The sequence below is a fragment of the Athene noctua genome, chromosome 2 (genome assembly GCF_965140245.1).
Source record: "Athene noctua chromosome 2, bAthNoc1.hap1.1, whole genome shotgun sequence".
Classification (NCBI taxonomy): Eukaryota; Metazoa; Chordata; class Aves; order Strigiformes; family Strigidae; genus Athene; species Athene noctua.
The window spans coordinates 144,982,281-144,997,069 of NC_134038.1; the positions used below are offsets into that span (position 1 = coordinate 144,982,281).

Below are 14,789 nucleotides of genomic sequence, written 5' to 3' on the forward strand. Positions count from 1 at the left end.
GTTTTGTCAAAATTCCCCAGATAGGAAGAGATTAGATTACAGGAGGTAGTTCTCCTATTTGCTGGAAAAAGGATCATGTTCTACACTATTTTATAGTTCTTCACTGTCCATTCAGGGCTGAGAGGACAATCATGGGTGGGAACAAGGCAAGCTGCAAAAACATTTCTGGGCATGGAAGTTGGCTCCCTCTCTCTCCAGGGCTATGGGTATGTCATGGCTAGCACAGGAGAACAGCCTATTGCCAGGTCCTAGCTATGACCTATAGGGGGTGAGTCATAAAATAGGAGTTGCCACTGTAACAGCTGCTCAAGTGATGACACTACTAGGTGCTTTCAGCAAATGCATTTTTGGGTAGACTTCAAAGTAAATAACTGCTGCTGATCAGGGTTACCAAGGATTGTATATTGCAGAAAAGGTTAGTTTACAGATAACCCCCTACCAAGGTTGTTAACATAATAAAGGTAAAGTGCATGTGTGATCTTTACGTTTTCCCTGCCCCTTATTACAGAAATGGTGCAAGTTTCCTGTGATGACAGGAGAGAGATGGTAGTTTGTTTGTGGTAAAAGTGAAGATCTTCTGTTTTAAAAAAGTTGTTCCATAAACAGTGGAATTTGTAAAGCCTGGTCACCTTGCTTTGCGTCCTCTCATCTCCTGCATTTGTCACCTGGCATGTACCACCATACCGCCAGTCCCATCCTCTACAGCCCCCCAGGTTAGTTAGGAGAATGCTGACATTTGCTGTTAAGTATATAGGAGCCGAATTTTGTCCCCCTTTCGTCAATGAGGGGCATGAAGTGATAAGATCACCTGCTTATCTAAACGCCAGTGTTCATGAAATTCATTATGTGTCTTTTGAGGCCGTTGTCAATGGTGGAGATGTCAAAGCTCCACAGATACTGGAGGGAGGGATGACCATGGCTTTCCCAGGGTCACTCCCATAGGTCAAACTAGACAGGTTGGCTCTGCTAGCAAGCTGCTTTTGGAGGACGATTCACTGAGGCCTAATACATGGTACCCCTGGTAATAAAGACTGAAGAGGAGGGTTAGCAAAGAAAAACCCCAAACAAAAAAAAAACCACCTAAAGACCAGCAAGTGTAACACTGCTGTGGAATTCCTTCTTTTGTCAGTGTGAGTCTCGGTGTCACTGATGTACCTATCTATCACGGTGCACGGCTCAGCCACACGGGAGAATGGGCAGCAGGTTTGTGGGGAGGGTAGTGAGTTTGGGGATTGACCCAGGTGAAGTGAGGTGCTGCTGAGATGTGTGTAGAAAGGGGGGGTAAGGGGGTGTGAAGAAAGAGAGGATGAGGAGAGAAGCAGCAGGTGCAGAGGTCGAAGGAAACAGGAGGGGTGACAAAGGGAAAGCCTGTCCCTGTGGGGGTGTCCCCTCCAGGGGTACCCATGGCTCAAGGATGGTGAAAGATCAGTGCCACCACCAGATCCCTGCGGTGAGTCGCAAAAGCGTGAAGCCGCTGTCGCATGGGGGGAGGCTCAGCATCCCCAGGCAGTCCTGCCTACAGCCGGCCCGAACACCCCTTTTCTCCAGGTCCCAAGTGTCCCCAACAGAAGCCGCGGGCACCCATTACCCGTCCCGACCGTCAGGTTTTTGTCCCCACTCGAGTTCCGCGTCCTTGCGAAGGGACGGGGCACCCCCGGCGCGGCTGGCCCCGGGGGCCAGCTTCGCACCCAAGCCCGGCCTGAGAGCCGGGTCCCACGGGAACCGGGTCCCACGGGAGCCCGGAGGCGGCGCCCGGCGAGCCCGCTCGCCTCGGGGGCCCGGCGAGGCTTCCCCGGCCGGACCCGGGCCCGGGCCCGCCGCGCCCCTGAGGGCGCCCAGCGGCCGCGGGGCCCACGCGCCAACCGCCGTCGCCCGCTGGGGCCATCTTGGCGTGCGGGGCCGGGCCCAGCCCGCCCGCCCGGCCGGGCGGCCGGAGGGAGGGAGCCAGCGCCGGCCCCGGGCCCCGCGGCGGCTCCCGGAGCCCTGGCAGCGGGAGGCGGCAAGCCTGGGCTGCGGGAGGAGACAGCCTCGGCCGCGCACAACCCCCCCGATCCCCCTCGCAGCGCTGTAGACATGTCCAGCCCCGGGATGTCCCCGCGGCGCGGGGCCGCGTCGCCCCCCCGCCCGTCCCCCGCCGCGCCTCCGTTTTGTCACGGAACGCCCGGGACTCCCAAGGGGTCCTGCCGTAGCAGCGGCGCGTGTGCCTGCGGGTCACCTCGGGCCCCCCCCGCGGGAGGAAGGAAGGGCGAAAACACAAACTCCTGTTCATTATCGTGATGCGCGGTGGCGACAGGCGTTGCATTTTCGGCCACTGAAGCTACCAAGTAATTCGATAAGGCGATCCCTCCACAGGCTGTGGAAAGTGGCGGCACCGAGCCAAACTTGCCCCGGGTGAGCGCGGTGGGGATGCTGGTCCCTATTGTCCCTTCACGAGTGGGTCCGGCACCTCCGGGAGAAGCCGCGGCAGCCCGGCGGGTCGCTCCAGCCACATCACTTTTCTCCGTTGGGTGGACAGGGAAAGCGAGGGATGGACAGCGAAGGTTTCGGGGAGACGAGTAAAACGCCTGGCGAAATACATTGCGGGGGCAGCCCAGGCGGCTGAGCGCCGCTGTGCCGTTCCCGCAGACGGGCTCCCCATCAGGGGACTCGGAGGAAAGAAAAGAAAAAAAGAAATCCCTAATACTTTTACCTTTGGAAAATTGAAGGGTTTTTTTTCATGCTGTCGCTGGCAAGCCCAGGATTTTGTTTTCTCTCCCAGCATGCGTTGATGACATCACGAAGTACCCCTTCTTTGTGTGTCAGTGATGTCACCAAGTGCAGTGTGGGGGACAATGGAATCCTGAACTCCAGGCGAGGGCGAGTGGGAAGCGGCTGCTCCTGCTGCTGGTTCAGGGCTGAGCCGGGGGAGGGAAGGGAAGACACAGCTGCTGCTTTAGGGCTGAAACAGGTGAGAGACGGGGAAGCTGCTGGGGATTCCTTTTGGCTTGCTGGGGGGGTGCTTTGGGCTGGGCTTCCCCCCCCCTTTTTTTTTGCTTTCCGACTGAGACAGGTGAGAAGTTGCTGCTGCTGCCGGAGGGACAAAGCAGGTGAGAAGCTTTGGGGTTGAAACAGTTGTAAGAATAGGAGGAAAGCAAGCAGCCCCCCCGCCAAGCCTAATAACCCCCTCTCAGCCTTAAAAAAAGCCACCCCGGGAGCTCGCCCCCTCTCCCAGCCACCTGCCTCGACCGCGTCCCTGTGGGGCTCTCCCAGGGAAGCAGAAGCGGAGCCGGGGAGGGCGTTTATCCCTCCCTCCTTGACACCCCTGCAGGTTACTTTCCAGAGGGTCTCCATTAAAAACTCACGTCCCTCTCCGAGCGCCCCTTTCTTCCTTCCCCAGCACCCGCCGGAGGCGGGGAGGGGGACGGGGGACACGGGACGGGGGGACACTGTTGGCTGCCGGTGATTCCCCCCCTCCAGCCCCGGAGCGGGGGCTCCGCCGCCCGCCCCCCCCCCATCCCCCGCGAAGCGGCGGCGGGTGGCGCCCCGGCCCCGCCGCCCCTCAGCCCCGCTCGGCGGTGGGGGAGGCAGCCAGGGAAGCCATTGCCTGTTTAATAGTTGCTGTTGCAGCACTTCCGCTTCTCTCCCAGCGAGAGAGACACGAGTGGCCAGGCCCAGCCGCACCGAGGAGGAGCAGCCAGACACAAAGGGAGAGGTAGGGGGACGGGGCACCCCCCGCCGCCCTCCCCGCCGGCCCCGGGGGCAGGGGCGAGGGGCAGGGCCGGCTGCGGCCCGGAGATGGGGCGAGAGGCGGCGGAGCCGGCGGGGCAGGGGGATCGCGCCCGGGGCTGTCAGGTACCGCTGTGTCCCCCCCCACCAATCCCCCCCCGGCCCCTCGCCGCCCGGCCCTGCGGGCCCGCGGCCGGGGGAGCTCGGCCGGGGCCCCCTGCCCCCGGCTCTCTCCCGGCGGAGAGGCGGCCCGGCGGGGGGGGCCGGGGAGCTCCCCGGGGGCCCTGGGAGGGAGAGGGCAGTGCGCCGGCCCCCTGGGCCGCTGCTGCCCCGCCGCTGCTCGCCCCGGGCCCGCGGCTGCCCTCCTCGCTGCCACCCCAACTCTCCCGGGGTGCCCTGCCTGCCCCCCCCATCCCTCTCGACGGCTTCTCGCCCCTCTCGGGTGTGGACCTGCCCACGATAGCCCACCGTGCTCGCCGCCCTCCCCTGTTACCCCAGAGGTGCTCGCATGAAGCCGGGCAGCCTCCCCCCGGCACCGCGCTGCCCCCCTCCCTGCCACCGGCCTCCCCAGGCCCTCCACTCTCACCCTTTGTAGGCCCCGGCCCTTCTTTTTCTTCCCTCCCCCGCACCCCCCAGCGCAGACCCTCCGCTCCCTTCCCCCTTTGCCGGCGTGCCCCCCGGTGCAGTGGGCCTCGGTGGGATCCCTCCATGCACCCGACTCCCCGCTTAGCTGTTCCCCTTCATTCCCCCCACCTCCCCCCCTGCTCCCAACACCCGATCCAGCAGGCAGGGGTGATCTAGCAGGCAGGGCTTTCCCCACTGCAGGTCACAGATCCTCCTTCGGGGTCTCCCCCCTGTTGCCAGGGGATGCCCCACTTCCATTTTAGTGCTGGCGATCGCCGTGTGTGTGTGTGTGTGTCCCCCAGCCCCGTCCCTTCCTGCCTCCCCCACGTGCCTCCCGGGAACCCAAGGGACCAGAGCTGTTCCATTTTTATCTCCTACACCCCTAGGCTGGATAGTGGTGGGTGGTGATGGCTCCTCTTGTGTGTGCAGTTTGGGGGAGATTAGAAGGAATTGCTTCGAGCTTCCCTGATCCTCACAGTCGTCCTCGTTCCAGTCCCTTCTCTCATTTTGCACTTGCTTTCTGAGAGGAAGCTTTAAAAGTCCCTTTCCCCCTGCTCCTCGGTGTTACTAGTGCAGGGGAGGCTACTTCGACTGCAGGGCCTGAAGAGAAGGGAGACACGAGGACCCTTTAAAGGAGCATGACCCAAACACAGAGCGAGATTGTCAGCAGCCTTTCTCTGTGTGTTTGTGTTCACTGTTTGTTCCCCACGCCCCATGGTGTTTCCTCTCCAGGTTGGGGTGTGTGGTGGGGGGGTCGCTATGTCGGATGACGATTCGAGGGCCAGCACCAGCTCCTCCTCATCTTCATCCTCCAACCAACAGACAGAGAAAGAGACAAGCACGCCTAAGAAGAAGGAAAGCAAAGTCAGCATGAGTAAAAACTCTAAGCTGCTATCTACCAGTGCCAAGAGGTGAGGCTGCAGTCAGTTTTTCTCACTGATTCGCTGCATCTTCTCTCCTTCCTCATTTTATTTTGCCCTGTTCCCCCACTGGTCCTTTGCTGCTCCCATTCCTCATCTCTAGCCCTTGTGCTCAACCTTTCCACATGAATCTGCCATTGTCTCACTTTTTTCAGCATCTCGGTGCAGCGAGTGGCTGCCCAACTTCACTGCTCTCTGGTCTCTCTGCTTCTTCCTCTGTTCCATCCCAAATATTTTCCTCTTTTTCCTTCCTGCAGGCTGTTATTCTGTCCCTCGATTATTTCCACTGTTTTTTCCTTATTAGCATCAGTTATAGGGATGGTGCAGGATTGGCAGGGAGGACCTTAATTCCTTCTCTGCTACTGGAAGCTATGTGGTCCTGAGTAAGGCATTGCATTTCAGTGTCAGTTTCCCTCTAGGTTGGGATTGATCTAGAGAGGCTTTTTTCTTTCCAGGACTGCTTTGGGAGTTAACTAATGTTTGTGAAGAGTTTTGAGTTTGCTTGCGCTGGGGGAGTGCACTCTAGTGCAAGTGGTGTAATATAGCCCAAAATATTTTCTACCAAATATATTTGTTCTGTCTGTTCATCACTTACATTGAATTTTCTGTGTATGGTTGGATGTCGAATAGAATAAATAATCCACAGCAGGTCTACTTGTGGACATTCTGTTTTACAGTAATTCTTGCACACAGCACAGAGTGGGTTGGGTTTTTTGGCGAATGAAGTAATTTTTATTCCAGAATAATGTTGACATGGGGGAGAGGTGCCTGTGTAGAATAGTAATTAAAGAACAGCTATGTCGGTCAGTTTTTTTTCACCTGGATGGGTTTTTGTAGCCACTCAGTTGTTTGGTTTTTTTTTAAAAAAAAAGTTGTTACCTTTTCTGATTCTGCATTTCACCTGAATTCAGCACCATCCTGCTCCAGGGACCTAAGCTGACAAATGGAAGTTTTCAAGCAAACTTGCAGTACATCAGTAAGAGTAATAAACCATCTCACTGAACAGCTTTGCCAAGCAGCGCAGAGAGGTTGTGTCTGTAGGTGTCAAAAGTGGCTGGGCTTCTGTGCAAAATGCCCTGTCGTTGCAACTGAGTTCTCTGTGGCTTTGCAGAATTTAGGCAGTTTGGTTACTCCAGATCTCCACTCAGCAGGTTTCCATGGCAAACTGACATAGATAGTGGCAAGTGGTGTTTACACATCGTGCCCTTAACTATTTAAAAAGAAGTTTGTAAACTGCCTAATGTGAAAAGGCTGTGGTTCTCGCATATAAGTGGGAGAGAGGCAGAAGATGCTGGCCGAGTTTAAAGGAGAAGGGAGGCAGACTGAGTGCTGGGTGGGGAAATCTGGAGGGGAAGCCTGAGTGACAGTAATGGGACTCCAGGGAAGGGCATGATAGCTGGTTGGGCGTTTTGTGGCAAAAGCAGTGTGAGCCCAGAATAGTCTGGGCAGGGAGGACAGGGTGTTGCCTGAACTCAGTGAAGAGAGGGAGCGTCTGGAGTCCTGAGGGAGAGGACGTGGGGATCTTGTGTAGCTCTTGAGGGTGAAGAGAAGGGAGAATTGAAGGTGGCAGGAATGTGCAGGAGTCTCAGAAATAGATATTCACCTTCCTTTAAGTGTCCTTGGGAAAGGCGCAGTTATGCACTCCCTTGGGGCTGGTGTTTTTTCTCAGGATGGTGATGGGAAGCTGGGGGGGAGGGGAGCCAGTTTGGCAATGACTGTTTCTCTCAATCCAGCAAGAGAGAATTCCTTTTAGAGCTGCAGTTTCCTCCTAGAACTTGGTACATCACATTTGCAGAGGTTTTCCCTCATTTACAGGCTGGTTGATGGGGTAAAGCAGCTGGTCTTTACCACTGCCCCTGTGTGGTTGGCATGTCTGTGGGAGCATACAACAGTGCACCTGTCTGGGCTCAGTGCACGGTGCTGGTCAGCTTTTCTGCCCGGCTCTGTAACAGGGTGCCTGTCCTGCTTAGTGTGTTTGGGTGGGTGGGAGGCTGCAGCAGATAGTGCCTCTCATGTAGTGTTGCAAACTCACAGTATGTCTGTAAGGTGTATGTGTTAACTGCTATCCCACACAGTGATTTACCTTTGTTCCTTCTTGCTTTTATTGTCACAGGATTCAGAAGGAATTGGCTGACATCACCTTAGATCCACCTCCCAACTGCAGGTTGGTGTCGATTCCTTACCGGAGGAGGGTGGGGGAAGGTGAGGGGCTGAAGTGGGCCTGTGTGTTTGTGTCCTCAGAGGCTCTGGATAGAGGAGGAATGGCTGTTTAGCTGGCCAACAGTATTTTTGTGAATGCTTGGATGATATTAGTTTTGGGGTGGGGGGGCTTCCAGAGATTATAACTGCTTTGATAGGAGTTTTCTGTTTGTGTTTGGGCTTGTTTTGGTGTTTTTTAACAATTGCATTTCAATGTGTTATATTGTTTCATGTGTATGTTTCTGAAACTGGCCTATAAAGAGTGTGAAAACTTTCTCCTTGTTTGTTTTTTCTGGTTTATAAATCTAATGCCTGACTGCACTAATCTTATATAAATAAGAGTTCTGCCAAGGAAGCAGAGAATAGTAAAATGCTATGAGCTTTTTAGCTCAGAGAGTTCTGATGTGAACAGTAACTTAACAGTGGAAGAAAAGCGTGAATTTGTTGCTTAGTGGGTGCCCGACAGAAGGGCACATGTTAGCTGATGCAATAAAAAGCAGGGATATTCTGTTGCCCTTTATAGAGCAGCTTGTTTTTAACTATGTTTTAGAAACTTGGAATGTTTGTTTGAAACATCTAGCAGGTTGATTTGGTTCATTGCCTGGTGGCTTGAGCCCTTTTGCATTTGGAGAGGAGGCAGTAGCAGTGTAACATCTTTGGTTGTGCTTGTTCATTCGAGAGGAAAGTGGCTTTCGGTCTGATTTGTGTTCGCTATAGTTGCCAAAGCACAACTCTGTCCTATCTTCTTGCTGTGGCTGAGGTTTGAGGCCTTTTTGATGTTGGTAACAGCAGAAATCAAAATTCTGTTTATAAATAACTATTTAAGTTGGTCTTTTTAGTATTGAGTTGCCACCCACAAATGCACGTGAACCTTTTTATTGAAGCTTTTTGCCATGTTGGTCTGTAGGGAGGCATTAGCACAAGAGTTAGCCTGACAGGTCCAGAGCCACTCTTTCGGTACCAGTGCCAAGGACCATAATTAATGAAAGGACGGATGGGATAAGGCATGTGAGCAGAGGTCTAGGCTGATACTAAGATTTTTGTGCTGTTTGGAAGGTAAGTGATGAGCTCTGAAATATTTAGCTGTGACAGTATTGTTTTAGTGACGATAATGACTACCTGAATAGTATAAGAGCTTCCAGCTCTTGGGCTAGAGGTGTCTGTCTTGGCTGTGTGTCAGAATGAAGTCCACATGCTTCCCCTCCTCCCACCATAACCTAATTTTCATGGGAAAGAAACCCAAAAGCACAGCTCAGAAAGGCACTGTGATAACTTGAGTTTGAATGATCAAGGTGCAGGGACTGCAGTCTGAACTTTGTAAATCTATCCAAAAGTTGTTTACAAGTATGTCAGGCTGCAGGTTTCATCTGAAGGTTTGTGTAAATAATATTAGAACTTTAATTTGTCCTTGTTTCAGTTGGCATAATTCACAGGTAAAGATGAGCTAGCAGACCACCTGTCAAAATAGAATACGGTTTTTGATTTTTCTTTTTTTAATTACATAGACCACTGAGGATAATGCACTTCAAAGCCCAGCCCACATAATAAGCTTGCATTGTTTCAGCCTTTATAAATATTTCTAATGATAAAAATTAGTTCATAGTACAAGTAGCGATGATTAATCTTCTCTCATAATGCAGCTACAAGTATTCTGCATTCCTTCGACCTTTAAATGAGTGACAGTGAAGGCTGGCAACTCTTGCAAATAATACATGAAGCTGGTGTCATTGTTAGTGTCTCTTAATATGTTGATAGGTAGGAAAATGTGAATGGAGGGGGTTGTGTGTGTGTGACCAGAGGAGTTTTGGTATTGCTCATCTTGGGGTGAAGTCATCTTACTGCAGTAAAGATAGTGGTGAGAATGAAGGAGAGCTGCTCTGCTTATGGCGAACGAGGTTCCAACTGCACAGCCAAGCACTGGGAGTTTGTTCCTGTGGCAGCTGGTTTGTAAGAGGGTAGGCAGGTGCCAATTGCCACAACAGTGAGATGAATTTCAGCTATTGCAGTTATGGGCTAAGTTCACCTCTTGTGGAAAAAGAAATAGAAATAGTCAGTTTGAGTGTGAGATGAAGCAAGTGAGAGACTGGTTGCTGCACGATGTTTAAGGTTGCCAAAATTTGATCTGGGGAAGCCTGCTAACCGTGTCACTGATGTCCTTTTTTCTTTTTTTTTCCCCTTTATATGAACATTATTAGCATGCTGTGAGGGAAGTATTAAATACATAGGTCCAGAACTTAGTTTCAATTTTCTGCCTTCATGACTTTGCTTATCCTCACCTGTCCTCTGACCGCCAGTCCCTCATCTTTCTTCTGTCTTTGTGCCTCTACAGACTTTTTTCAGGTGTCACTGGAGAGGAGTGCAGTCCTCTCGTTTTAGGCATCTCACTCTCTTCTGCAGGACTAATCTCAAAATTTACATATTCAGGGAGCTATATACAATACCAGGTACTACCTGGTATTCTGCTGTCAGCTTTAGGGATGCCACAGTCTCAGAAGTCACATTTGAAAATGTGTATCTGAAACGGTATCCTGTGTTATTCTTTTTTTCTGGATGTTTGTTCTTACACCACCATCGTTGTGTTTTCCGCTGTTCTGTGCTGTGCCCGGTGTTAGATAGCAGTTCATTGTTGGCCTCATTGCAAAGTGCTGTTCTTCTTCCAGTCTTATTGCAGTAATGGGAGTTTGAGATATTTAACACATCCCAGAGCAGCTCTGCATATTGAAAGAAAAAGCTTTAGGTTGTAAATGATTTTTAGTAAGAACTGTTTTATTTTTCTTCTTATAAAACACCACATATAAGATGCAATTACAAATAATGAAAACCATTCGATATTTCAAACAAAATAGCTTAAAAACAAATGAGTTTCATTTTTATTTTTGTAGCTTGCAGTGACCATATTTTCATGTGTGTAACCCACAGATCATCTGTTTAAAAAGAAAAAAAAAACACAACAAAACCAAACCCCAAGCACACTCAACACCCTGTGATTGAGCAGCTGTGTGGGTTTTACACATATGTGGGTAATAGGAGGGGAAGTTTATTCCAGACCTTCCTCTCCCCTCAGGAGTTTCCTTGCTTCTGGTTTTCCATAGCTTGCCTGTGTCCCCCAAATGCTTACCCGTGCTTGTCTCTCATTGACTGCTTCATCATCTCTTTGTAATCCCTTTGCCCCTTGTGTCTCCCTCCCAAGGCTGTGATTTTGATTTTGTGCAGGCTAGTACAGTCACTTGTACAGAGGTGCAGAATATGTGCAGATAAACACAGACTGAGTTTGGCCTGCATTTAAAAAATATATTTTTGGACTTGAAGACATTTTCTGAAACAATACTTTTAATTCATGTCACAAATATGTGTGTTCCTGATGGAGGCAATGCTGTCCTTCTAAGTGTCCTGGTGTAGTAGTATATGGGTGGCTTTTGGCTGCTTCTGAATGGTTCTTAATCGTCTTCATCATTTTCAGTAGGCTGGTGCTCTAGAGGTCTTTAATTTCTGTTGTCTGCAAGATGATTTGACTTCTGATATTAACACAGAGTTATGAAAGTTGAAAGTGGCTTTCAAGTTCAAAAGGTGGTTAGTGGTTAATATGAATTGGAGAATAACTGTTTGGACCTGGAGCGTTATAAGTCTTTTAAGAGAGTACCCGGTGATTTCTTCTACTTTGTATTGTATCAGAAAGTTATAACTCTTGTTTTAGAACTCAGAGAGGGTACCTAGAGACTTTGGACTTCTGGTCTTCTGTATATGTTGGTGACGGAGAAGTATGTCTCGTGTTTCTTTTGCATCATAGAAGTCTGCGTCTGTACCTGTCTGCAGGTGTCAAAATATGGTTCCATCTTGCTACATAGGCAAGCCTGATCTTTGTAGCTAACACTTGTGAGTATTGTGCCAGAGCTTTCCTTCTGTCACTGTGAAGAAGTTCCCAAAGGTTTAACAGAAGTTAATTAAAGCTTTAAGTACTGTTTATTCTCTTTATATCATTTATTTGATCTCTGTATCTAAGCATCTCCTGATAGTAAATGTAATTGCTGCTGTGAAGTTATGAAATAAATGGTTTTCCCCATTTTAGGGATGGGGAGTTGCAGTGCACAAAAAACAAGTGACTTGTCCAAGGTCACACAGGAAGTCTGTGGCAAAGTGGAGAAATGAATGTAAATCTCCTTTGTTTCAGGCTAACTTGCAGCTGAGCTGTTCTGCTGGAACTGTGTGCATTGGTTGCGTTATGAGCAGGGCTTTGAATTTGTGCTTTATTGGGTGTCTGGTATTGACTGTATGGGGGCATGGTAATCTAATGTTATTTTTCCCATCTGTGTAGAGGGGGGACCAAAATGGATATTAACTCAAATTAATGTTTTTTAATCTTTTTTACCCAAACTGAAACAAGGTTGTCTTATTTAAGTCCATATAGGCAAGACCAGCTGTTACATAAACAAAAATAATTTTCAAATCTTCACTGAAGAAGGCATTTGCCTGCAAGGCTTACCATTGCCTCAGAGTAAAATGCTATCACAAATTCATTATTTAAAGAATAATAATAAAATACAGTTCCCGTCTCCTTGAGCCCAGTTTTTGTAAATTCACAGAATAAGGACCAGATCTCCCTGAGAGTCTTGTGAAAGTTAACTGTCAGCACTTAATAAATATATGTCTTGGTGTAGGTGGTGGGGAGAAGTGCTGTCCACTATAATGTGTGGAATATTCGTAGTTTTCAAGACTTTGCAATGTGGAATTAAGATTTCCTGTCTAGAGAGAAATCTGCAGAAAATGTGTGGCTCAAAGGCAGTTCTGAGCTCAATAGTTTCATATTATAATTAATAGATTTCATCTACATGTCATGAAAGTCTGGCATTTGTTTTGATTACATTTGTTTTTATGGTGCTTGCAATTTTTTGCAAAGGTATTTTCTCAATACCTCCATCTCAATAGTGCTTTTGCTTTTAAATCTGGTGTATTATCTAAGGGTGGATTGTCACTGTTAAATTATAATATCAGTGTTGGGTTTATTATTTTAATGCTTGGAATAGTCCTTCTTGGACATAGCCATATTCTAACATAAACTTTTTTGTCCTGCATTTTGTAAATATAAATCTTCATTTCAGTGAGGCAGGTTGTTTTTTTTTTTTTTAATGTGCACACTCAAATTATTAGATCAAGAATGACACAAATGCTGGGTTTTACTTCCTCGTAAAAAAAAGTGCAGATTATATTTAATGAAAATTATCAGCTGGCAAAAGTGGGTTTAGCACTTTTTTTTTTTTCCTCCCCTGTTGTTTTTCTGAAATGGGAATGTTTTCTGTGAGAAGTTTCCAGCCGTAGGATAGGAAGGACCTTCGTTAATTAGTGCTGTGTGTAGTTGAAAAATATCTTTTGTCATATAAACTACCAGTGGTTCAGCATTCCCTCCCCGCTTTGTTTGGCACATGATCCCTGGAGAAATAACTCTTCCTTTTGAAATGGTGTATTAACTAATTTAGAGATCCTCCACAGCTGTGTATGGTCTAGCTTGCAAACCATAAAAAAATACCATTTCTACACTCGGTGAATTTGAAGTATGTGTAGGTTGCAGCTCCTGCAGGCGAAGTCTTCTGCCTGATGTACTCAGACAATAGCTGCACAGGAGCAGCTGCTTTATTGCGGGTTGATTAGTTAATATTACAGGAATTTACCTTTCTGAAGATATTCCTGTTTTTATTTAGTCTCCCTTTAAACATTAGAAATGTTTTGATGGACAGGCTTCTCGGACGCTGTGGCAGGAGCTGGCTGATGCTGTGGTAGATTTTGTTTGGCACATCCTGGCTCAGTAATTCCCAAATGAACTGCATTCTGTGCTCTTGCATGCCAAACATCGGAACGATGAATCTTGAGAGCGGCTGTGAAATTGTATCATGGCTAAGAACAAAGAGGATTGAAATCCCTTCTGTGCACACTCTCTTGTATACCACTTAATTTTATTATTTGACTTTCAGCTTTGCTGCCCTTGGAGGGCACTGTGCAACTGTGTTTATGATGCTGCTTATATGTTTTATCTGAGAAATTCTAATATTTCCTCTTGGTTATGCAGTCTTTAATTTGATTTCATTTTTGTTGTATTTCAGCTCTGCTTGTCTAGATTTTTATACTGGGATGTGTATAGCAGCGGTTTATACGTCTGGTTTTGTTTTAAGAAATATTCATGATATGTGTATGGTACTTTATAGACATAAACGGGAAACACTGTGTGGAGTATTTATACTTTAAGGGCTTGAATCTATCTTTTTATATGAAGACAAAATTATTCACAGTGAACTGGCTAGTCTAGGGGATTGAGAAAGTGATAGGGTACGGTTTTGTGTTTGAGGATTTCAACAAGGACAGGTTTGCTTGTGACAGAAAGCTTTGTGGTTTCTGAAGGATGGGTTGGTCTTGAGAGCCGTCTGACAAACGTTAACTTTGGCCCTGCTGTTAAGGGGGTTTGTTCTGGGAATGGAGACAGAGCTGACCTGCACTGGTACAAGTTATGCCAGTGGATTAAGTACGAGTTAGCGCAAAAGTGAAACTTCTGCAGTCTCTGATTGCACTTTGCTGTAATTCTGCATGATAGACCAGCCTTCCCATACAGCATGTCTCTCAAAGTATTTAATGTACCAAACAAAAAGAAGATATCATTTCATGTGAATGAGTTCAGAGATTATTGCACATCTGTGCAGACTTGCACACCACATACAAAGCTAAGCACTGTGCTTTCTCCACCAAAGAAAGTGCTTTAAACTAAGTTAAATTAATGATGTAATTTAGTCATTATAGTAGAATCTTGCCAATCTGTACATTTATTTGAATGAAATAAGTTTATACTTATTTTTCCCTCTGAGGCTTAACAGTGGAGGTCTAAATACTGACTTTGTTATTTTACAAGATGAACTAGAGAACATGTATTGTCAAGTACTATAAATAAACTACAACTGACAAAATAACCACTGTACACTCTGGAATTCAGAGGGGTTTTCTTGTTTCTCTTGCCAATTTGCAAATTTCAGCAACGTGCAATTGGTCTTCCAAGGCATTTGTGGAAAGTGTAATGGTTACTACAGTGCATTTTCTGTGCATGAGTGGCTAATTGACATTACCAAGAGAGTATATCATAGATCTGTATGCTAGCTGCAACATCCAAAATGCAGTGTTCTTTATTAACTTGACCTCCTTGGGATGGGAGGTGAGGAAAGAAAGGAGAGTGGGGCATACAGATTATAGCTGTGGTGTTTGATACCCCACACTCCTTCCAAACTCTTCCTTGATTTCACAACTGAAAACATAACATCAGGTAAGATGAAGTTGAACTGTTTGGAGAATTGGGTTCAGGCCAAGTTT

At 48.0% G+C, this 14,789-nt stretch overlaps 1 protein-coding gene across 5 annotated transcripts in view; it reads left to right on the forward strand.

Moving 5' to 3' along the window:
- Positions 1 to 2,739: 2,739 nt before the first annotated feature.
- LOC141958054 (ubiquitin-conjugating enzyme E2 E1) overlaps positions 2,740 to 14,789 on the forward strand; it is a 44,900-nt gene continuing 32,850 nt past the window's right edge. Inside the window, exons 1-5 of one of the 5 annotated variants that reach the window (XM_074900517.1) lie at positions 2,740 to 2,947; positions 3,050 to 3,086; positions 3,627 to 3,691; positions 5,062 to 5,240; positions 7,363 to 7,413. In XM_074900517.1, the coding sequence (XP_074756618.1) occupies positions 2,768 to 2,947; positions 3,050 to 3,086; positions 3,627 to 3,691; positions 5,062 to 5,240; positions 7,363 to 7,413 (512 nt within the window). In that variant the 5' untranslated portion in view covers positions 2,740 to 2,767. Of the gene's footprint in view, positions 2,948 to 3,049; positions 3,087 to 3,506; positions 3,692 to 3,750; positions 3,832 to 5,061; positions 5,241 to 7,362; positions 7,414 to 14,789 lie in introns of those variants that run through there. The other 4 variants (XM_074900519.1, XM_074900518.1, XM_074900521.1 and 1 more) reach the window with 4 other exon arrangements.